The sequence below is a fragment of the Nothoprocta perdicaria genome, unplaced genomic scaffold (assembly GCF_003342845.1).
Source record: "Nothoprocta perdicaria isolate Ctin4 unplaced genomic scaffold, notPer1 scaffold_40, whole genome shotgun sequence".
Classification (NCBI taxonomy): Eukaryota; Metazoa; Chordata; class Aves; order Tinamiformes; family Tinamidae; genus Nothoprocta; species Nothoprocta perdicaria.
The window spans coordinates 3,262,975-3,286,464 of NW_020455644.1; the positions used below are offsets into that span (position 1 = coordinate 3,262,975).

The following is a 23,490-nucleotide window of genomic DNA, read 5'->3' on the forward strand; positions in this document are numbered from 1 at the left end:
TTAGCCACCCCTAAAGGGAGGAGCGTATGACTTCTGACATGCTTTTATTGACATTTATTGACATTTACTTTACTGGCATGATTTTATTTAAAGTGAAAGGGCTTTTGTTATCCAGACTCCCAGACTAACAGTCTTAAGCCTTGCTTGTGCAGCCCAGACTTGCACTATGATGATAGCAACAGTTTTCTTTCTAGAATTACTGAGCTTGCAGGATTTTGCTCAACGATGCAGCACGTAACAACCCAAAGCCAAGAGACATCTACAACCCTGCATCCCAGGACACAGTGACTAAGCTCCCTGTTGCAAACAAGGGCACCGACCATATCCACTAAAAACAGGCAAGCAAAAACTCTCCATTTGTCATATGGGCCACGTGGAGCATGACAAGAAAATAAGCGGTGTCATCCATGTAGTCTTTCCATATAAAGATTTAAGTACTTCAGATCTTCCCACACTTTGTGAGGAACAGAACACTTGAGGAAGATTCTTCGGGCTTTCCCAGACACAACGTGGATATATACTTAAGAAATTAAAAATATGATGTGTGGGATTCTCCTCTTCAGGAGAGATCTGCATGCATATGGAAGCCTTTTATGGTAGGTATTAAAGAAATGTCTACAAATGTGTGTAAAAAAAAAAAAACCCAATACACTTGGGAGTGAAAGGAAAACATTCTTTTAGCGCTAGGCACCCACAGACCTCCTGTATTGTCAAGTTTTCTGTAACATGCTAGAAAAGTGTTCATCAAACACACATTGAGCTGCCCCAGTTCATAACTCTCCCTCTTTACCACAGTGCTCTCTGTACAGGCACCACCAGCAGCAGCACATGGGCTGGCTACTTACCTCCAGGCACTTCTTTTGGAGTATTAAATACTATTTTTAAATCCTTTCCACTGCTAACTGCATGCAAGTTGAAAGCAATTATGTAAAAGACTGCAACACTGCTCATATGAGAACAGAGCATCTGGACAAACACAGGCTTTTGCTGTTAAAGCTTTGGATATGTAAATAACAACGTAAGAGCAACAGGTTCACTTTCTTGCCAGCCCTAAGTGAAATGGCTCTTGAGATGGGCTTACTCCCTTTAAAAGTATGCAAAGAACTAGTTTGCTTACTTTTTCTATTATGTTATATAAAAATATGATTTCTCTCACACACACACGAAACAGAAGCTATAGCAAAAGGCATTTTATGGAAGCAGAGTTTCTTGCTTTTAAAATATAATGCCAGAAAGATAAAAAAGCAAACACACCAATATGCAGAAAGACTATTTTTATTAAAATTGCCTGCTTGCTTTAGCTTGCTTTCAAGCTCAGCTGCTGCAGAACTCAGCACTGTCAGTCACCAGCTCAATAAATAGACCTCTCCTAATGAAACATCTGCCAAACACCGATAACCTCCACTGCTGCAGTAAAATTCTCTTTTTTTTTCCACTATAACGCACTGTTCCTTTTTTATCACTTTAGAGTAAATAACTAAAAAAGCAAGAGAATAGGCTTGTACAGGCTTGGCTTAACGTCTGAAAAGCATTCCCAAACTTACTCAAGGTCGTTCGGAGGTAGGTCCTAGTACTCAACAGAAGAAAATTTTCTGATAAAGACTTAGAGGTTTTTCCCTCTTTTTTCAGTCAAGGCACATCCATAGATCTTCTAATGAGATTCCAACAGCATGCAAGGTAGGAAGGCAAAATTAGAGCTTAATATGTGACTGAAGTGAAACAGCTACACACAGAGGTTCTTGTCAAAGGCATTGCAGCCTACAACATGTCTCTTCTAAACAAGATTTTGCCCTTCAGCTTTAGCATATTTACTGTGGAAACACATACAAAAAGGGGAGACCACCAACATTTTCTTAAGCTCTACAAGTAACATGAGCCATTGGCAGAAGCGAATTCTGTCCTCAAAGCTGCCATCAAGTATAGACCCACTGTAGCCTCCGAAGGATACAACGCTAATGAGGAAAAAAAATATACTTAAGAAAGGATCCTAGACCATTAAACGAGATATTCTGAAAACATCTTAAAAGGAGCCAGTCAATGACATCCATAGCAATTGTCCTTTCTTGATTATTATTTTCCTCTCACTACAGAGAAGCAGCGCGTAATTCTCCATCATTAGCACCTCAGGGTAGCGGCCTGCTTGACCTCAATCATTTTAAAGCAGCAAACAATCAACAGTAAAATTGGAATGACTCTGCTGTATAATAGTTATTAAGGCTTAGACACACACTCCCTATCAATGCAACTTCAAAGGAGCAAGTTAATTTTCACTTGGCATATAATTTGCAGACGGAGCCACAGAGAGCGGCAGCACAAACAGAACTCTGCCTCTGACAATCAGGGTGCCAGCTGAGCACCAGCACCTGCTTTTCTCTTCAGCTCCTGCCTCTGCTTTCATTTCCATTGAAATGTCCAGTTCCAGTTCCATTTCTTTGTGGGAAAAGCAAAACAAAACAGGAGGGCTTTCAATGCACCCAAGCCCAAAGTCCTGCACCAGGACGTGCTGGGGGTGACTAGCAGCTTTGTGGAGGACCTGGGCACTCTGTTGGACAACTCATTTCTTGTGGCAAGGGTGGCCATAAGCATCCTGAGGTGCATGAGGCAGAGGGCAGCCAGCCGGCCAAGGGAGCTGATCTTACTTGGTCCGGTCTGGGAGATTTAAACGTTCCTTCGGGAGAAGAAAATTCCATTTTCCAAAAAAAAAAAAAAAAATCTCAGTTTGTTGCAATTCACACAGAAGGGAGGAAGTTCCTACTCCAAGGCTTTAAAACTGGCAAAATCTCATCAAGAAAATGAACTGCTAAGCTGACCTAACCATCCTTTTTCACAAAAGCATATCTTTGTTAAAAATATCCGAATCATCTTTGAATACCAAAAGGCACATTCAATATTTTTAACTGTTAATAATGTTCCCAGGAAATTTACGCAGGCTCTTTCTTTGGGTACACAAATGATAGCAATCTTAATGTGGGTTTCCACAGAATTGTGCTTCTTATACCAGGAAAATAAGGAAAGACACCAATCAGGCAGGTTCACATTAGTCAGTATGGAAAATCTACTAATTAGTGAATGTAATCCTAGAGAATTCTAGCAGAAATCTAAGAAAAAACAGCTCACCTGCTTCAGGACAAAACAGATCAGATGCTTCCCTTTGCTACCTCTGGAAGATTCCTTGCCAGCCTTGGTTGAGATCACAGCTCCAGACTCAAGGTTAAATAAATGCCCTCTGCAAACAATCTGCCCTTCTCCTTACTTGAAGGATGAGTCAGGGAAAAAGAAAAAAAAAGGAAAAAAAGGTAGAGAGGGATTATAGTAATACCTTGGGTCCATGGAGATGGACTAGAATGAAAAGTTCAAATTCCAGAAGAATGTTTTAGCAGACAAGCAATCTTGGCTTTTCTGAACTGTAAAATGTCTTTAAACTTGAGATACACAACTTCCTTTGAATGCCTTTCCGTTTCATGACTGGAAAAAAAAAAAAAAAAAAAAAAAACACACAGACGCTTTTCCTGCCCCTCTTCTCCAATCCCAATTGCCAGGTCTTTTGAGAATCCCGTCTCAGGTCTCAATACCAGAAGAGAACACCTCTCCCCTCCAGTCTAAAACATGCCGCAGAATAGACCTGATGTTTGAGGAGAAGATTTAGAAGCAAACAATGCACAAGGGAAACAATTCCTCTAATAGCACCAGCCACCTTTAGACCGTTTCACTGAGCTACTAAGCAAGTCTTAGGTGAGCAGAAGTTAAAGCTTTTTACTTACATTTGACTTCCATAATAAATACTCAAGTTAGAGAGCATGATTCATACAGACTATATCAGCGACCATCATTTTTCTTGGCAAATGAGCTTCTCTCTCCTTCTGTCAGGGTTGGGAGGCTATTTATTTTTTGCAGGAAGATCAATCTAGCACTGGTCACACTGCTACTGGAAGGAGAAGTGAGGATCAGCATCCAACACGAGGACACACAACCTCTCTTCCTCCTTGCTAGCCTGCTATACTACAGCTCCTGTACGTATTCCATACGCATGTAGGTGATGTATGCCATTTACATTAAAAAGCATTAGGCTTGTACCAATAGAGAATTAGTGCCAGATTCTCCATCTATACCTCAAGAACTCTTTAATGGACTATTTGCTAGGCTTCTCTCTAATATTAATCTTATCCTATTAATAGTCTCCCACTAAGACTTGCCATTTACTCACAAAGAGGACCCAAGGGGAGCAGGGTATAGGAAACTAGAGATAAAAGCACAAAGGTGAGGGGAAGGAAAGTGGCTGCCAAGGTGGCTTTTTATATGAGCTGCTTCCAATGATTACGAGCTATAAATTAGAGAAGCAAAGGAAGAACCTTGCAAGTTCAAATGAGCCTTGGAGGGCACCTGGCTGCAGGAATCACGCTGCTGTGGGCTAAGGCACCGGGCGCCGCACGCAGAACCACGTCGGAGAAGCTCCTCGTGGGACATTATTCATTTGCAATCTTACGACCACGCTTACCTCAAAACCTGCAAGCCAAGCCAGTAGTTTTAGTGATTAAACGTTGCTCGTAAGTAGATGCTGTTCTAGGAGCACTTTTGAGTAGCTGCTTTCCTTACTTTTCAGAACCATCACTTCAGTCATGTTAATAGCTAGAGCACACATCTGGGAAGCATATTTTGCTTATTATCAATTAAGGCCCATTTGTGAATTTTAAGCATGCATCTAAAAGGCTTCTAGTCACTGCACCAACATCAACAATCACAGGAAAACTGCATTAGTTTACTGCTGTATGGCATGCTATTTATAAATACACATCTTAAGTTTTGAGTAAGATTAGTCTCAGGAAAGAAAAGGCCACATTGCAGTGGAATCTTAACTATACATTTCAACACGCATATGTTTGTGGATGGGGAGCTGCCTCTCAGAATCTGTATTTACTGACAAATATAAGTGGCTCCTTAGTTGCCACCCCCCATCCCTCAGCGTTCCACCTGGGGAACTCTGAAGTTTCATGAACACACAGCCACACTGGGGCAGCCCCATATGCCACATGTAACTTCTCCAAACATCACAAGGATTTTAGCAGTCCTCCTTGCTCACCAGTCCTCACATTTACTTCCTTGCGCCCTCCTCCCAGTTGGCCACCTGGTTAGTGGTGTCCAAGTGTAAAACAACATTTTATTGCTATTGCAGATAAGATTACTGTCATCATCTGGGAGACCACTGAGCAAGAGAAGAACTAGATTTGCTTTTCCTTGTCATGAAGCCTGCCAGCTTGCTTTATTCAGGGTAGATATGACTTCCCCACCTTAGTCTGCAAAGCAAATGAGTTGTCTTTGTTAACACCATCTAATCTTGCAACTCCTGACCATGTGGGAAGCCTCGAGCAGCAGGTGCTCGTACAGCTGTGGTTAAGTCACCCTGCTGTAAAGCACCCAAACCCATCCTCTCCACTCCTGCCGGTGTCGCTGAGCCCATTTCTGTCAAGTGCTTTACAGGGACAGCATTAACCTGAGGGCACTGAAGTGATTTAGCACACACAAGCACCGTCCCGAGCCCATTGCTCATGTGCTGCAAGATGAGTGAGTTACCCAGCTACTTTCCCCCCAACTCATGTGCTTTGTGGCTGCCAGTCTGCATCTACCGGTAAAGCTGTAACTGGGTAAGAGGGGAACTCTGTCGGGGGAAAAAACTTACAAGTTGTCACCCCAGAACACAGTAAGCTGACAGACTATCCGAAGAAAAATCTGAAGAGTGTGTGCAAAAACATGAGCTAATGTTCCCTGAATCTATTCACTACAGTGACAAATACGTAAATCAAAAAGCAATAACACAAACAGAAGAAAAGCTGAAACAGAGCTATACATTTAGTAGCTGTAATACAAAAGTACATAAACGTATATGCCAAATTCAGGCAGATACCTGTTTGTTGAGGTGAAATGTCAATAGTCACCTTGGTTGTTAGCTGCATTCTAAAACATCGTCAGAAGCCACAATTGCAACCAAGAGAGACACAAGTAGCTGCTTACAAGCAGCATAACACATACAAACTGCCAAAGAAAATGGAGTTCTCAAGCCATTCAGAACCCGAACCCCCAGGACTACAGTAGAAAATCACATTTACATTTAGCAAAAGCACCCAGAGATCTGATTTCCGTTTCATAACACAAGAGCTATGGTGTTTGCTGCTTCACTCATTAGGAAATCAAAATGTCTTGCTGCAGCAAGCAGCACTTCAGTCGTCACACGGGGATTTGCAGATTGCAGCAAGAGCCTCCATGAACAGCCACAAGAACACAGGCTGCACTGCACACCCCCAGTGCAGGAGCCAGTGCTACGTGTACTTTCTTTGGGGCGCCTTTACCAGCAAGCAGCTCCATCCTTAACACCTGCAACCTGCCTGGCCGCTTGATACCACACAGCCATCATGCCATGGAGAACACTCAAAAGCACCATCAACTTAACGAAACAGCCCTTAAGCGCGGGCTAACAGAACTGCCCCCGGGCTTTGGGAGCAGGAAATCCCAGGACAAGGCATCAGTGGCATCAGGGGGTTGCTGCGAGCGCCGCTGCATCCACTGCAGCAACCAGGAGGCAGCGCCGCGGCCGTGGGCAAAGGGCCTTTTCTTCCCGCTTCTTTCCCAAGCTGTCCACTCCAAACGGAAATGGCCGCAATATCCATGTTTGAATTGGGAGAGAAAATCAGCCCCGTCACTTGTCAAAGGTTTAGCCTGGTAAGTCTATGCTATGCCATACGCTACAGTATTTTAGGCTGTTTTATACTGGTTAGAATCATTTTGTGTTGTTTTAAACACAAAATCTGTGTATAAAAGGTATTTGCTTTGAAGATAAGCGAAAGTTTGCCTTCAAATTTTACTTCTCCCAAGCTCCTTTGGAAACTAGACATTTATTTAAACCTTAATGAAATGTTTTAATAACTGTGAATGGAAATTCTAGCTTGTCTGCAATCGCTTAAGAAACGAATGCTATCACAGTCTCCCAATTTGGCTTTCATACACATCATATTATCCCTAATTTATAAATTGCCATGTATTAAGTCGAGTGATTGAAAACTATCATCTTTGCATATATTCAATTACTACACTCTTAAAAAAAAAACTTCATAAAAAGAAGCCATATTTGCATCTGAATATTTCAGATTTGAAATTTAAAAAAAAAAAAAAGGAAAAAACCCAACATATATATAGTGAAATAATGAACCAAGTTCATTCCTGACATAACTCTCATGGACAAACAGTGTAATTTTAGTAGAGCATTTGCTCTGCGATTCCCATAGCAACCTCCGTGCTCCCTGCTGCTCTGTGTGGATTCCAGGATGACTCCACTTGCGCATGAATACAAAAATCAATACACAGTATAAGCCTAAGCCATGTGCGCTCCCAGTGATCTCAAGGATACTACAAGAGCAAGGTAAAGATGCCGAGAACACTGAAAATTGTTCAGCTCATGTATATGTCACTAAATAATTATTACTTTATCATGCTAGAATAATTCAGATTTCTGATAGATTCTGACACTCCCATACACTGAAGCATCCCATTTATCACCTAAAGAGGCATGTGTTTAATTGATCTCACAGTACCAACATCAGCTAGAATAAACAGCCTTAGGGGATGACATTTTTATAGACTACTGGAATAGCTTTAGAGGAGACTGCCACTGAAGATACTAGATGTCTTCTTCCATTCTAATGTTTGTAAATTTGGTTCTCACCTACAAGGATAATGATGGGAAAATATTTCTCCAGACTTTTTCCTTTAATCTTCTTTAATTTCTATTTCTAATCTTATTTACATTTCCATGAATTTCTGCAAATTTCTAGGAATCATTACCACGAGTCACTTTAAAACCCTCTCATACTGCAAGTCTTCATTCTCTAGCAGAAGTGGGAATGCTGGTACAGGTTATATTCCAGTCAAACCTTCTCATCCAAAATAGACATCATTCAAAATGAAGCCACTTGTTCCACAGAAGAGCCGGGGCTGGAAGGAACTTCTGGAGATCGCCTGGTCCACCCTGCCCTGCTCAAGCAGGGGTGCACAGAACAAGTTGTCCAGGATCACGTCCTGTCAGGTTTCAAGCATCTCCAAGGAGTTATTTTCTCACTAAGTTTTGGCTGCTGTTGAATGAGTGTGATGCAGCCACTTGGTTTTGTTTCAGCTAATTTTAAACCACCTACAGTAAATAACTCTGCAAGTATAACCCTTTTATCACAAATTGGCAGGAGAATAATAAAATGCTCAGTTTAAAACAACAGAATGCAATTTCAAGACCACAGTCACTTATGTTACCATAAGAACTCCACGGCTTACTGAAAATCACTTGCAAGTGGTAGGTACTTCAATGAATAAAAGACATAGGACCCTGAAGAACCCTGCATATCCAACACCGAGCATGCCAGCTTGCCCAAATTAATACGTGGCTACTTGCAGTTTTGATATTACATTCCATAAATCTGTATGGTTAATATAAGCAAAATATAATGAACAGTATTTTGAATAGAAAAATACTTCTATATTACAATGAAAAGTAATATTCCTGAGCATCTTTGCAATGCCATACTATTCAAAAGGAATTGGACTAGTGAAAGTTAAGTTTTAAAGCACTGCAAAGTTCCATATATGTGATCAGTTTTAAGATTACCAAGAAACTGAAAATAGGAAAAGGTCTACTGTCAGAACTGAAGCACTTAAAGTAAGTGTCATTTTGGGTTCCTACATAGTTGTTTGTTCTGCCTTCAAAAATTTTGCACATCAGTAGGGTTCTAAATAAACCTCGTTGATATCAGTCTTTTTTACACTAAATTCTCTGCTCTACATTCACTACAAATTTTAATCAGACAGAATAAACAGAGGAAATAGGAATAAAAGAGGAAAAATAAAAATAGGAAAAGAATGGAGAAACTACGTATTACAAAAACATCACTGCAATACTTAAAATATAGGAGCACATCTGTTCCATTTGCAATCCAGATGCACTTCACTTTTTGCAAATAACACTGTCAAATCAAGACAAATTGGTCCAGAACTGAACAGCAACTCTTGAGTTTTACAGCTCACTGAAATGTTCTCCAAGATACTGAAGACTATAAATCTCCAAGTGAAGGATGTCCCTTTTGTAGCGTTCCTGTTTTGCTTTAACATTTACCTTTCCGCAGTGACATCCCATTATATTGCAGACCAGCTCCCAGGTGCTCTCTGCAGGGATGATACTTAACTACTTATTTTCCATTTTACCATGTGATACTATTTTTTCCTTCCTTCCCAAATGCAGTTCTTTACATCTGTTGATTTTGTCTCCTTCCAACTTATGATGACCACAAATATAACTTTCTTTTAAACTACTTTCAGCCCTGTACAGCTTCATATCACAAAGGTGCCACAGATCACACCGATTATTTCACTAACAGATACTGATCTCTGAATCCACCATCTGAGAGCAAATACATCTAGTATTATAGAATCAATTTGGAGGGGTGTTGAGGGAGTCTCATCGGTAGGAAAAGACATAATATTCCCAGGAAAACCAGAGATGTGTTTCCCATAATATAATGAAAACACGGGTGACTGATTCAGACAACCTGTTTTCATGGCAAGGGACAAATATTTTAATTAGAATGGAACATATAAGATATGCATTCATTCACTTTAATGCTGCTACAATAAAAGAAATAGTAATAAGGCAAGCACCCGTCACACAGTTTTGCAATTTAAATCCTCATTGTGAGCTGTGGCTACTGAAATATTTTCTTCAAATTCTATATAAGATTATAGATAACATCTATAACATGCTTATAAAGCATTTAGGGAGTATAAACTTAAAAAGCAGATTCTTGATATGGTAACTATCAGAGGATTTGGCCAGAATTTTAAACATGTGTAATGAAAGAATGCTTTAAAACAGCTGGTTTCTCTGGTAAGAGAGGGAGGGAGAAAGACATTGCTAAAGAACCACAAGAAATTCACACAAAGAAAAAAATAACAAGATGAAAGACAGATAAAAGTGAGTTCTGTGAAAGCCTGCAGTAGCATTTGAGTTTCCAAATTCTGTACTATTTTTGTTGCCTGGACTTCTATCAGTATACGAGTTAAACTTTTTAAATCCTAATAAAAATACTTTCAAAGAATATCAATAAACTGTTTGTTTTTGATGAGTTTAAACGGGGCAAAGCATTCTTCTATCACAAGGCCAGCAATAGAAACTAATCCAAATTAAAACCAGAGCCATACAGAAAAGAACTGCCGAGTTTGGGGAGCTGGGTGTCCTTTCTCATTCAGACTTACCTGAGTCTGTCTTTCAGGTTACAGGTAAACACCTGAAGGGATTTGTGGCATGTAGTTTTAACAGAGCGCTCCTCCGCAACTGTGGCACCATGTAAAGTCTAGGGCTGTGGCCAACCTAGGCCAGCTTTTAAAGCACACACATACAGTATCACTGAGGCATTATGAACCTTATATAGACACCATGCTTCAAGCTGGACCAAAGTTAAAGACACCCTTTGGCTCAACAGGGGGATCAAAACAAAGCAATCAATCAAAACAGAGTAGAACCAGCGAGCTTAACTTACCAGACTTTGCTTTCTTACTCTAAAGCAAAATAAGAATGTTAAACCTTTAGCAAAACACCACTGGGACATTCCCTACCTCTCTGACTTCATGGAGCTGACCGGAACGCTGGCTCTTCACTCTTCGGGCAGCTGCCGGGGACTTGTGATGCGTGATGGTAACAACAGTCGGCCCACCTGGATTCACGTGTTTTGGGCCACTAGGAGAGGCAGAATTAACCGTCCCAGGCGGCAGCAGAGATGAGCTTCTACTTCGTGAAGATGAAAAGCTCTGGAACAAGCAATGACATAGATACTTTTATGAAGGTGGTAGAAGTCAATATTTTACAGTTCAGGCTGCAGGTATGCACTGTTCCTTCAGAAACCAGACTATGGAGGTCTAACTGACCTCAGAACTGACTTATTTCTTCCGAACTCTCTGCACTACTCAGCAGAGATCTTCTTGGAAGTGTTGTGGCTATCACCCTGTTTTCTTTGATGGTCTGAAAGAGGCCCCCAAAACACCTTCCAACATTCCTACATATCAACACGCTGTTGATAAGTTTGTACAAGCATGTGTTTTAGGAAATATTAAGAATGATTGCGAAAATGGATTAATAACAAGACCAAGACAAACAGTTTTTATGAAGTCTGTGACCTATAGCTTGTTCAACTGTTTAGCATGAGCAGCAAGCATAAATAAACCTTAATGTTTTCATTGGACTAGCTTCTGAAACAGCTGAGTGCAACTCTCCTAATGTTTAAGAGGCATCAATTTTAGAAAGCAAATCCAAATGCCAAGTAAATATTAAGCTCTGCACTTTTGCTTCAACATAAACTTTAGAGTTTATTAACAGCTTAAAGATGAACAAATAAGATAAGCCACCAATAAATTTCCAACAGTATTTTATCTGCAACATGAAAGCTTTTAACATGCAACCAATAAAGTGAATGCAAATATTCAGGAGCTTTTGCTCTTCCTATCTAATCATCTATTAGTGTTGCTACTGCAGTTTATTTACTACAACTCTCAAGCCTGAGCTATCCTGGCTTTGCATGAGAAATAAGGAAAGCATTTCCAAGAAAGAGAAATACCCTTCATTTTAGGCATGTCTACTTTAAATCTAGATTAGATCCTTTTATAAGGCTTGGTCTAGTTCATATCACAAATCACTGAGCTACATTACCTATACTCCCAAATTGGAGCATGGGGTAGAACAAAGTTAGAGGAACAATCTTGTTTGAGGGCAGTTTTAAATAAATTTTGTAAGGGCGTGTGGCAGCTCACAGCAGCCACACACAGGCTGGTAGTCATTTAGGGCACAGCATTTGGAAACCAGCAGACAAGAGACAGTCAGGAAGAACAGATCTAGAACAGACCAGGTTTTCGTAGCACATAGTTCTTTAGTCCAAAGCTAATCTCAAACCAGAATCTACTACCTCAAACAGCCAACAGCAAGGCTGCACAGCTCGAGGGGCACTGGGAGACCCCAGCTCTCCACGTCCATGGCACAGCAAGGGCTCCAGAGACCAACACCGCCCCACGAGGATGGCACTCAGCAGTACTATGTGATCTCCAAGGAGAGACTGCGTCTGCCTGGGAGCCTCTCCTAGAGCCCTCTTCTTCCTCTGAAGGGAAGGGGGGAAGTGCCAATCCTACACAACTCCAAAATTTCCAAGTCGGAACAGCTGGCCAATTTGAATTAGCAAGCAGCCACAGTCTTTGCCAAACATCAAACCAGAATATATTGATATGAATGACTCCCATGGAAGCTTTGCTCATCTCTTCATTTTCGGCCACCACCCCATCACACAAGTTCTCTGGCATCTAATTTGGGAGTATTCTCTATAGTGTGCCTGTTAACACACAGAAGCTGAATGAACTCCGTATTGGGACCTCTGGCTACCCAGGCTACTCCTTCCACCCCACACCACCTGACAAGACTGCTACAAAACTGAACAAGGCCTGCAATGGCACAAGACTGCAAGGAGCCGCAGCCAGGAGGGTGGAAGCACTCAAAGATACAAGCAGCCCACTTTGGAAATGGGATCCCACTCCTAAAGCGCCTGCGGAGCCGCAAACCTGCCACAGAGCCGGAGCGACGGCCAAGCGCGACGCCTGCTCAGCCCAAGGGCACGGGGACAGCAGCCAACTCCTCCTGCCAACTCCTCGTGCCACTTCGAGGAGAGGCCCCTTCTGGAGCTCCAGACGTGCACCCTCTCGCGCTTTGAATTTCACAGCACGTTGTCAACACCTAAGTCCCAGCCAAATAACTTGACTCTCTTTGCAGAACTTTGCAAATCACACACTGAAGATGACGAACCACACAGCTGTGCAAATCCAAAGATTCCTTTTTTTTTTTTTTTTAATAAAACTTGTGTTATGTTTTCCACAGCTAAAAAATATCTAATTATACATCCCACTGGAAAAGTTAAAATCACTTGACAGAAAAATAAAAGATGCAGACAAACTGTGGGATTCTCATTCCTATTCTACGTTCTTCTCCCTAGCAATGCTGGTATGACTGATCTGTCCGTCCCAAGTACCATCCTATGAGATTTTCTTTAGTGCTGCTGTTTTGTGCTTTACAAATAAGAGGAATAATAAAGGACCAATAAAAATGTAGACATAATGAGCTCTTCAGTGACTGTTAATGCAAGCTGCTAATAACGAGTCAAGAAGCTCACAGACAGGAGCATCCCGAAGGGATTACAAATATTCTTTCACAAGGCTACACGTTACCATAGCTCCAAGTTTGCCAGCTAATAAAATGAAAATGAATAAAAGTAAAATAAATAATCTAATAAAAGAACAGTTTCTAACTTGGTAGTTAGAATAGTATTCAACATGGTTTCAGGACCTGAAACTATTTAGAGAATGTCTAGATTGTACTGACCAGGATTAGGACTTCCATTTTTAGTAGACTGTCTACCTTCAAGAGGGAAAAAAGCAATAAAATGAAGGCTTCTATTTGAATAAGAAAAAAATCCAACAATTAAAATAATGTAATTGTAGACCAATAAGTTCCAACTAGACTAATGCTTTCATGACTCATTCTCCCAGGAGATTACTCTTCCTGCTCACAAGAAGTTGAAGTGTTTTTCACCATTTACCAGAAGCAAACAATTTGGTTTATTTTAGAAAGTAAATCCAATGTTCCAGAGATCAATAAACTAATTTCTGAAGTGGACTGCCACATCTGTTTATGGCTGATCATCATCATCTCCTTCACAAGCACTGTGCCACAGATGTTTTCTACCCAGTAATAAATGCTGAAATTACATTCCTTCACTCCTGTGCAAAAAGCCTAATACAGAGCACCAACCCCTATGTAAAGTTTTAGTGCACTGACAGGCACACACCAACAGCCAACAATAATCATTTGGAGACCCCAACATTCAGTAGTTTAACTCCTATCTATTTACTAGAGATACACTGGAAAAGATAGACTGAGAAAAGAAAATATGCATGAAGATGTGTTCAATCTACATTCTGGTCACTCACAAATATTGAAATGCTAATGACAATCTACATAACATCCAAACTTCAGACAAAACCTGAAGTGTGCTTTAGCATCTTTCATTTTTTCATCTTTCAGCATCTTTCTTTTGAAGTTGAAGACTATGATGACCATTTGATCATAAAATCACTTCTTTGTCAAGAAGCATTTGATCAAATTTGCATTCAGTCCTAAATGTAATTTTCTTCTTCACTTTTGCATAAAGGCTTTGGAACCAGGAGGATATGAGCGACTATCTTCAGGCAACTTCTAAGGGGGAAAAAAAAAGTGTCAAAAACACACATATCTCTAGTCAAGCTGTGCTTCCTTCTCAGCCTCATCACCATGAGGCTTTCCAGAACTGAAACAGATTTTAATTAGAAGTACCATACTTTTAGTTGCTTTCTAAAGGCAGGAAAGAGAAACAGAAGAGGAAAACGCAGATGAGATGAACTTAAAAAGAGTAAGAAGTCTGACAGAGAGATGAGAACCAAAGCAATACTGCCAAAGACCTGAGACTCTCACTAATTTAGCCTTATGGAAGCAGTTACATGAGTGCTCAAAACTATCTGGTGAACAACCCATCCAGTAAGACTCTCCATGGCCATTCATTATTAAGGCAAAACAAAACCTTGTAAAATTGATACAGGACTCCAAGCCTCAGTCGTTCTTCCAGCTGAAGAGAGAAACTACACATCTACCTTGCCAAGATCTCATGAAATTGCCATCTTCAAGTTTCTGGGTGTTACTCTGGGTGCTGTTTCACATTATAGCAGAACTGCTACTGCTCTGGGCACTGAAACAGGTAGTTTGGCTATTATTTCTCCACCTCATGCTGAGTCTGAGGCCCATCTGACCCCATGGAGAAACACTTCAGGGAGTTAAACCAGAAGAGAGAGAAAGAGAGACCCAAAGACATAGGTGCACACACAGAGTTTTCTGCTGATTCTTCTCTCAGAATCTCTCTCCTAAAGGGCTTGATGAAGACAAGACCTGCTTGAGGAAGAGCAGGGCGGATCTATCCCACATGGAATGGGGCAGCCACTAGCTGGACTATTTTTAAATACAAAGCCCCAAACTAAACCAGAGAAAGGGCTTTTCTTCCCTGGACCCAGGATGGCTTCAGTACACCAGCAGCTGTACCAAGGCAGAAGACCAGTGGAGGAGGACGAGGATGGGGTCTTCCCATCGGAGATTACTAGAAGCACGATCCCTCTCCTTCCCTTGCACCAGTGCACAATGGATTCCTCAGGGAGTTGGTTTGAGCACTCAGTCCTTTTAAGCAGGATGCTGTTTTGGGGATTCCAGCTGTCCCAGCTCCTACAGCAGAGCCTGCACAAGAGGTGACAGCAGAAGGAAGGGAAGGCACCGTCACACACAGCTGCAGGTTGGAACCAGCACGTGGGCTCAACCAGCTGCCAGACTGCAGCCCCCCAAGCCAAAGCTAGAACGAGCCTGCCCTTCAGTCACACACAAACGTTAATGAAGTTACCACTTGATTACAATTTAAGGCATGAGCTACTTCAAAAGCTGAAGGTTCCTCTTCCCTGCCACATTCCTGATCTTCATTTAATCCCCGACAGTAGGTCCCAGTCCAGCCTCTGATGCACACACTGGCAATAAAAGCTGCTATAAAAACTTCTGCAGTTTGCTTTAGTACTTCTTTCAAAGTCTCCATCAATAAAGAGTGAAGAAGAAGGAACGGGAAACAGAAGAACTAAGAACCTTTTGACAATTTATGGGAATAAAGCTGTTCTTGGAATTTGCCACTGAAATACATGTATAAACCTACTTTTTCATGTCATCATTTTATACCTTGAATTCCAATTTGACTAATGCTTTAATTAAGATTTGGACATCATAATCACTTAAAAGAGTCTATAAAAAAACACCAATCCTATCCAGACAGACACAACTTCTTCCAATCCAGTGTGATTTGGCACTCTGTGGCAGGCTGAGGGAGCCCCCATTAAGCAATATATGACTTGTACAGGAATAACAAGAACATTAAGACCTTCTTACAGCATAGCAATTATTTGCCAGAAAATACTATCCTCTTACTGCTTTTATCACTAAGATGTAAAATGTAACTAAAGCGACAGACTTAGCTTGTGTTACATGCACTTGCCAGCTTGCATTTGGACAATAATCAGTCATTTGTATGCAAGCAAAAATTTCATGCAATATTTTTTTTTAATCACTACCTGCTTAATTTCCTCTCCCCACCACTCCTGTTCCCAAGTTTCAAAGCATGCAATAACTATGAAAAAAAGGAAACCAGTTCTCATCTGGATCCAGTGCAGGAAGAAGGAATGCTTTTTGCCCGGTAGAGCAGAAACAGTGACACAGAATGAGCTGCTGAGGACGTTCTCTAAATTCTTACAGTTTCCCCCTATGAATCTCCTTCCAGGAAAATCTATTCTGAGTTCAAAAAATGTGGTTTTACTTCCTTGTGAAGAACTTATTTACCGCTATTCTTGGGGTCCCTTCCATTGATTCCATTGTTATTCTATCATATTCTCTCAGCTATATGATATAATTACACTTACATAACAAGAAACATGCATACATAAACATATACTTACACACCTATAAATATACGCACACACTGCATATCTTACTCTTCCCATTCCATCTCTTTCCTATGTGTGTATCAGCATGTGCACTTTTCTTTTTTTAATATGTAAAAGTGAAATTTTGATACCCTGCAGCTTTTTTAAGAGAATGTGTATTACTCCAATGTCCTGCTGTGCTGATTCTTTCCTCTTGTCACTCAAGATGACAAAATTTTGACTTGCTAGTCAAGTAAATGTTTTAGCAGCAGAATAACACACAGGATATTAAATGACAGCTCAGACATTTTCTAGACCATATCGGTCATCTGAAGAAGGGGAAGAAAAAGGCAAGACTGCATTTCATACCTTTAAGTGGCTCCTAAAGACTATCTAGAACGTTCTGCCTTTCATAGTTGCTGTTAAAAGGTGAGTTTTAGCTGTAGAAGCAGCTAGCAGGGAATACTTGGGCTTTAACTACCCAGATGCGGAAATATGCCTTTCCCCAGCAGAGACATGTGCTTGGACTCTGTTCAAACTCTACACTTTTAAGAGACATGAGTATCCATCCGCCTGCTCACTGTCAACAGTCTGAGGCAGAAAATTTGCTGTTATCATTCACTCCAGCACTCAAAATATTAAAAATAGGAAAACAGAATGAAAAGAAGAAAAAGAAGAAACACAGCATTTCTGCTTCCCAAGCCTCCTACTAGGCAATGGTTTTGAAATCATGAGTTGGAGAGAAAAAAAGACTTGGAGAGAAAAAAAAAAAACAAAAAAGGTGTTATAGAAATGCTTTCCTCCCCATCTCCCTTCTATTTTTCTGGCTCTTATGTGAAGTATCGCTCCCTTGTAACCAATATCTGGTCTCCAAAGTCCAATTACTGCAGTACTCAAGCTATTGATTACTTGCTTGTTACAGAGAACCGCGGAGAGAAGCTTTAAAACACTTCCAGGTGAAAAACAGGTTGGCGCTATACATAGCGCTAAGCTCAGGGGAAAATCTACCTCTCGTAATATTGCTCAAGTCTCGGAAAAGAGGGGGAAAAACACAAATCAAGAAGCTTTGAGACAAAGCTCCAGCTCCCCCCAACTACGGTGCCTGCCTGCACAGCACCCCGAGCAGAGCAGAGGGCTCCGCGGCAGCGCCCAGTGCTGCAGAGCGCAGCAGAGTCCGTCCCCGGCGCTGGCCCTTCTGGGGCTCTACTTGCTGTCCTCAGCAAGCTACCTCGGCCAGCACTTTGCACCGAAACCTACCCCTGCAGTTTCAAATGCTCATTCATTTGCTTCCTCAGTTACGTAAATCCACCCCTCAACCACAGAGATTTTTCTTGTCTTGCAGGCAGGCCTAGAAACACACAAAAACACCCCATGACAGTAGCGAGCTACTAGGCAAAGGTACCAGAACAAGCCTGAAAAGATGCTGCCCATTTTAAGCCCTTCCTGTTTCTAACAGTTTGCAGCTCAGGGATCGTCTGTCTCAGAAGCTGTACCTTTATATTCAGCAGCCTCCTATTCAAGCATTGTTTCTTTTTTCCCTAATAATTTTTGTAATTGCTTCTCAAATCTACACAGACTTTTGGTGTCCAAAACTTCCCATATCCTTCTCCAGATTTAAAGCATCTTTTATTTTGAACCTCCTACACCTCACTGCATTCTTCAATGTTCCCTTATACCTACAGTAACAACCAGTATCTCCTCCTGAATCACTCACGGCTCTCGCTCACACCACACTTCCTTGCTCCTCCTAACTGCCTTCCTTCCCCTGCACCATCACAGAGGAGGTTCCAGTGCAGTCAGTCCTTCTTCATACAGATCTTCCTAGTGTACAGAGTATCAGACAGAAGGTCTGAATCATCAGAGTATTTTGACCAAGCAGAATTGCACCTTTGCTCTGTCCTTGTGCTCTTTACCGGGCACTTCCAGCTGGTCACTTGATACAGGATACCAACATAAAGGGATTTTTGGTCTGCTCCTGTTCGGTGGTTCTTCCTGATGCTCCATCCATAAAGTAAAACCCGGGGGGGAAGTTTAAGCAAGTCCCTCTACACCGAACACAGATAGAATAATTCAATTTTGCTGCAATTTTTGTTGTTTTTATCTTTTAAAGCATGTCTTTTACATGATGACCATCTATTAGCCCTAGAGACTCCCTAGCAAATTTTCCACTGCTGAAGGACTTTCCTTGCAGAAGGATTTATCAAGACTTTCATTAAACTTTATAGAATGTCCAGCTGAACAGGAACACGTAGAAAGGGACACAGAGCACCACTGCCACAAGGCTGCTTCCCACAGTACAGAAATGGGCAGCCATAGCCCATTTTCATTGCCCTGAAATAAAAAATTATGATTTTTTATGAATTTTATGAATTTTTATGAATTTTATGAATTTCATTCATGACCAAAATTTCATTTCATTTTGGTTATCATCCAAAAGTCATCTTCTTCAGCAAACCTCTGCTTATGTGTTGATTCACCACTAAATCACAAGGAAGAATGCCACCCACAACATGAGCACTAACAGGTTCAGCAGCCTCTCTGTATCATTTGAAGGTCTTTCGTAAGTACTTTTACATCCTCTGAAGGTCTTTCATTTAGCATGCATTAGTCATTGGTACCAGTTCCTCTTGCACACACGTACAGACTTGACCCTGCTAGCCATGCAAGAAATGGAAGAATGGCAATAATTGCATTTTTATTTCCTGGAAACATTCTTTGAATAGTAATTTAGTTTATTTGATTCAAATAGAAACACGCAAAGAAACCCTGATCAAGCTTATTTAAAAATATAAATGCTACAAATACTCTGCTGTAGGAGAAGAGGTCAAAATAATCAGCATACTAAAAAGATTCATCTGTGAAACAAAAATAGAGATATAACAAACATTCCTACAAGAAAGGGAGCTTCAGATCCCTTCTTCATATCACAAAGTCAGATCTAGATTTAACTATACAGCTGCTTATGCCAGCAAGAATTCAGGGAACTTTAGATAAGGAACAAGGTGTCATAACAGCTCCAAATATACTTTAAATGTTACTTTGAAATTTCATTATGGGATTATATAGTACATATTCATATATTATGAATAGCACTGGAAAACAGCTATATAAAAACAACATTTAACCATCCAGCAAGAGAACTGCAGGATGCAATGAGAAGGTTGTTTCTGTTCTACTTCAGACACTTCACAGACCATCAGTCCCCCTAAAATACCACCTTGCAGTCCAATTTTCAAAGACACTTAGAATCCTGACTACACCGCAGTTAACACAGGAATGATGTTCTCACCATCCTGGAGAGGTGGGCAAGTAAAATGAACCTTTTTACACCTGAAGTTATATTTATATGTAATTTTTAATATATACAGTGTAAGCAGTCATAGAGAAAAAGTATTTTCATTCTGATAAAGATATCAATAAAAGTGCTTGGAAGATTCTTCAGTCTTTAGGAACAGAGCTTATATTTTTAGTAACTGTTTTAGCTTAATATTAATATTAAAAACATATGAAATAAATAGTATATTCCTTTGCTTCTAATCTAAGCACCTTGTTTATTTCACTTCAAAGTCAATTCTAGCTTAGAACATATTTATGCCATTACCACTTGAGGGCAAGGAACTCCTCCTCCTTCCATCAGTCTGCTAATTTTAAAGAACCTATCCAAAATACTTGTCATTTTGAGGAGAAAAATGTCAGACATGACTTCCACAGAGTAATGAATACTATAAACCTTACCAGGATAACCTTTTCCAGATTTGGTAGACTTAAAGCTGTCCACTGATAACAACTACATGAATCTTTTCACTTCATGAACTCTCAGACTGGACTTCCAATAACGCTTGTATTAGTTGATATTTTAAGTACTAATCAGTATATTACATAGCTATGTTTATAAATAAGTGGTTGTTTATGCAACCATTCAGTAGCCATCTACTGACAACTTTACAAAACTCACTTTGTGAATTTTACCTAAGTCCCCTAAGTTCACTATGATTCAATATTTATTTGCTAAAAAAAGCAGTATGACTAACTTAAAAAAAACAATAATAAAGCAAAGCCTGATCCTTCTGAGCAATAGATGAGGAAAGCCAACTTATTATTTCTTATTATTTTTGCTCACAGAATTCTATGTAAATATGAGCACAACAAATACAGCAGTCAATCTTTCAACCAGACAAGGCTCTCCTAATTATTTACCTTTGAATTACCTTCCGTGTGATGTTTGGCACAGGATCGAAGCTGATTTATCCAGTACTGTTTCTCCTTTGCATCAGCAGCTGGAACAGAAACAAGAGAATGAAGGATCTCACATGAACTTACACTCTTTTTTGCATAAGGCAACTGTCTTTAAACATATATTATATATGCTATTATGTGCAAGTGTGCACATCTAAAAACATGTGTTATGTGCAATGTGCATGTGCTATTTATTGATCAGGGAATATTATAAATCTTAATTTACACTAATTAAATATGTACCAATTCTTAAGAACAACATGACTAAAAACTCAATTCAAGATGCTGAGACCAGTTACAAGAGAAGTTTACAAGGGCCCTTCACAGTTGTCTCCTTCAAGTGTTACTAAAAGCACAGGTATATCAAGGAGGAGGAGGTATTTTTTAAACTCACTTCTGCTTTACTCATGTCCTTTCAAGGTAAAGGAGTTTACCAAAGCATTTAGGTCAGTGAAATCTCCATACTGAGGCTGTCAATCAGCTCTTCCAGTTAAACAAACTACCAGTTTATCAAAAAAAAAATTGTACTTTTAAAATATAGTTTTACCAAATCCCTCTGTAAATGCTTATTTTATTCTCATACAACATAAACAAGAATGAAAACCTGTCTCTCCCACCCACCTCTGAAAGTCAACCCTAAAAGTTATTGAAAACATTGTCTGCAGTCTGTAACTTTTTATTCAAGAGAACTCTTACATCCTACATTATTCTTCTTACACTTCAGAACAAGAGAACGAAAAAAAAATATTTACAAGAGAATGAAAAAAAATGCTTAAGATGCAGTAAATGATTCCAAAGCTTACAAGGAGAGAGTATCTTAACAGCCCTCCGCTGGCATTTTTACCTTCTCCAACCCACCAGCACATTCATTACTGTACATTAGCTGTAGGACGAAGGGAAGGAGAAAGAATATTAGAAATAAAATGCTATGGTGTGGACAGCAGTGGAAACAATTGCATCTTTTGGAACAAAGATAATGTACTGTACACTCAACATGCCACTATAACTGCTAGTGGGAGGAAGATTCTTGAGGCATCTTCTATCTGTAAGAGCTTCTTCTATCTATATCAGAGCTATACACTGTAAATACATGCATATTCAAATTCACATTACTGTTCCACTGTGTATTAATGCAGTGGAATTAATATGCAACACAGCAATTAAAGCCACCACTTTCTGGCAGTATGAGGAGTAAGCGGTGAGAGAAGAGAGGCAGAAAGAGGAGTGTGCAGAAGCAGCACCGTGCTGGCACTGTAAGCAGCACTGTACCTCGCAGCTTGTACATCTCTCCGTTGGCAGAGTAGACCACCAGCATGTGGGGCGCCTCATCGCTGGGCGAGATGATAGCTCCAGCTAAAGAGAAGGCTCCTCGGGGCTTCTGGTTTTTGCTTTGCTCGTTCACGAAATACTGCAGGATCCCCGTCTCAAAGTCCAGCACAAAGTACCTGTTCAAAGAAATTAGAATTGCAGAGTGTTTCTGATATAGGGGTTTACATGCAGTCATGCAAAGAGAAGTAAACATTGATCTTGGAACAAACAAATGAGGTTAAGTCTTTTTTTTTTTTTCTTTTTTGGTTTGGTAGGACTATTTTTTTTAAAGGATTCTTTATATTTCTTAAGATTAATGGTAAGGTTCCCACAGAGGAGAAGCAAGGTGAATTTCTAATTGAAGAGGCTTTATTGAAAAAAGTAATCAGCACACATCTTAAATCGCATTTCCAAGTGGAAATCATGTACATTATTACACAAAGCCACTACTTAATACTTTTTTTCATTTATAACCTTGAGATAAATACGTGCTTCCTCCTTGGAAACACGATACAGCGTTTTCCCAGAGGGATAAGCACAATTAAAGAAAGCATAATAATTTCACCTGCATGATCATATCTCACAGCAGGATTTTGAAGACTGTCCAAAGCAAACAAACATTTCATTCCCATTAAACACTAGGAGCCCACTTATAAGGGAGCAGTTAGGAAGGACAGGGCATAAAAGCCTGGAGCCGGTTTGGTCACTCTGCTAACAAATTCCAACCACAAGGGAAAAAACGTTTACTGCTGACTGTATACCTAAGACTAAGAAGCATTCAGTCAGTAAATATCAGTAAGCACCAAGGAAAAATAAAGAAATAAATGAAAGTTATACGGAGCCCCAGTACACTGAGAAGGGAGAGAGGAGAGGAGCAGAAAGGGGCTGCAAGGGAAGGGAACCACAACCGTGGCTGCGAGCTCTTCCAGCTCGTTATCCCGACACGTCAGCAAAGCCAACGGCGTGACTAAGCACATGGCAGAACACAGCCGGAGGGTGCCGAGTTTGATGATTAGCTAGTTCCTAAGCTGGTTATTCTTAGAATCTGTTTTCACAGGATTTTGAGGAAAATCTTGGGAAGTTATAATTGAGAAGGCAAGTGCTTCAGGTAACAAAAAAGGAGAACATCCTTAGAAGCAAATGGATGCCCATATTCCCATTTAGTCTCACTAGACTAAGCAAAGTTTCTTGTTTGCAGAGTGCTAAGCTTTTACTCCTGAGGCAGCTCCGTGGGGAAGCCAAGGAGCAATGGAGCTGCCTCACTCAAGCCTAAGCCACCTTCCCTTTCCTTCCTTGGCTACGTTTGCTCCATGGTGAGGGCCACGAGCCAACTGCTGGGGCGGCACCGTTTCT

General features: G+C 40.5%; 1 protein-coding gene across 1 annotated transcript in view; it reads right to left on the reverse strand.

Annotated features, from left to right (window-relative positions):
• Positions 1 to 23,490, reverse strand: part of OSBPL10 (oxysterol binding protein like 10) — a 91,653-nt gene that overhangs the window by 45,411 nt on the left and 22,752 nt on the right. Inside the window, exons 2-4 of the mRNA XM_026045558.1 lie at positions 22,099 to 22,274; positions 20,791 to 20,870; positions 10,642 to 10,833 (exon numbers count right to left, since the gene is read on the reverse strand). Coding sequence (XP_025901343.1) covers positions 10,642 to 10,833; positions 20,791 to 20,870; positions 22,099 to 22,274 — 448 coding nt within the window. The remainder of the gene's footprint in view (positions 1 to 10,641; positions 10,834 to 20,790; positions 20,871 to 22,098; positions 22,275 to 23,490) is intronic.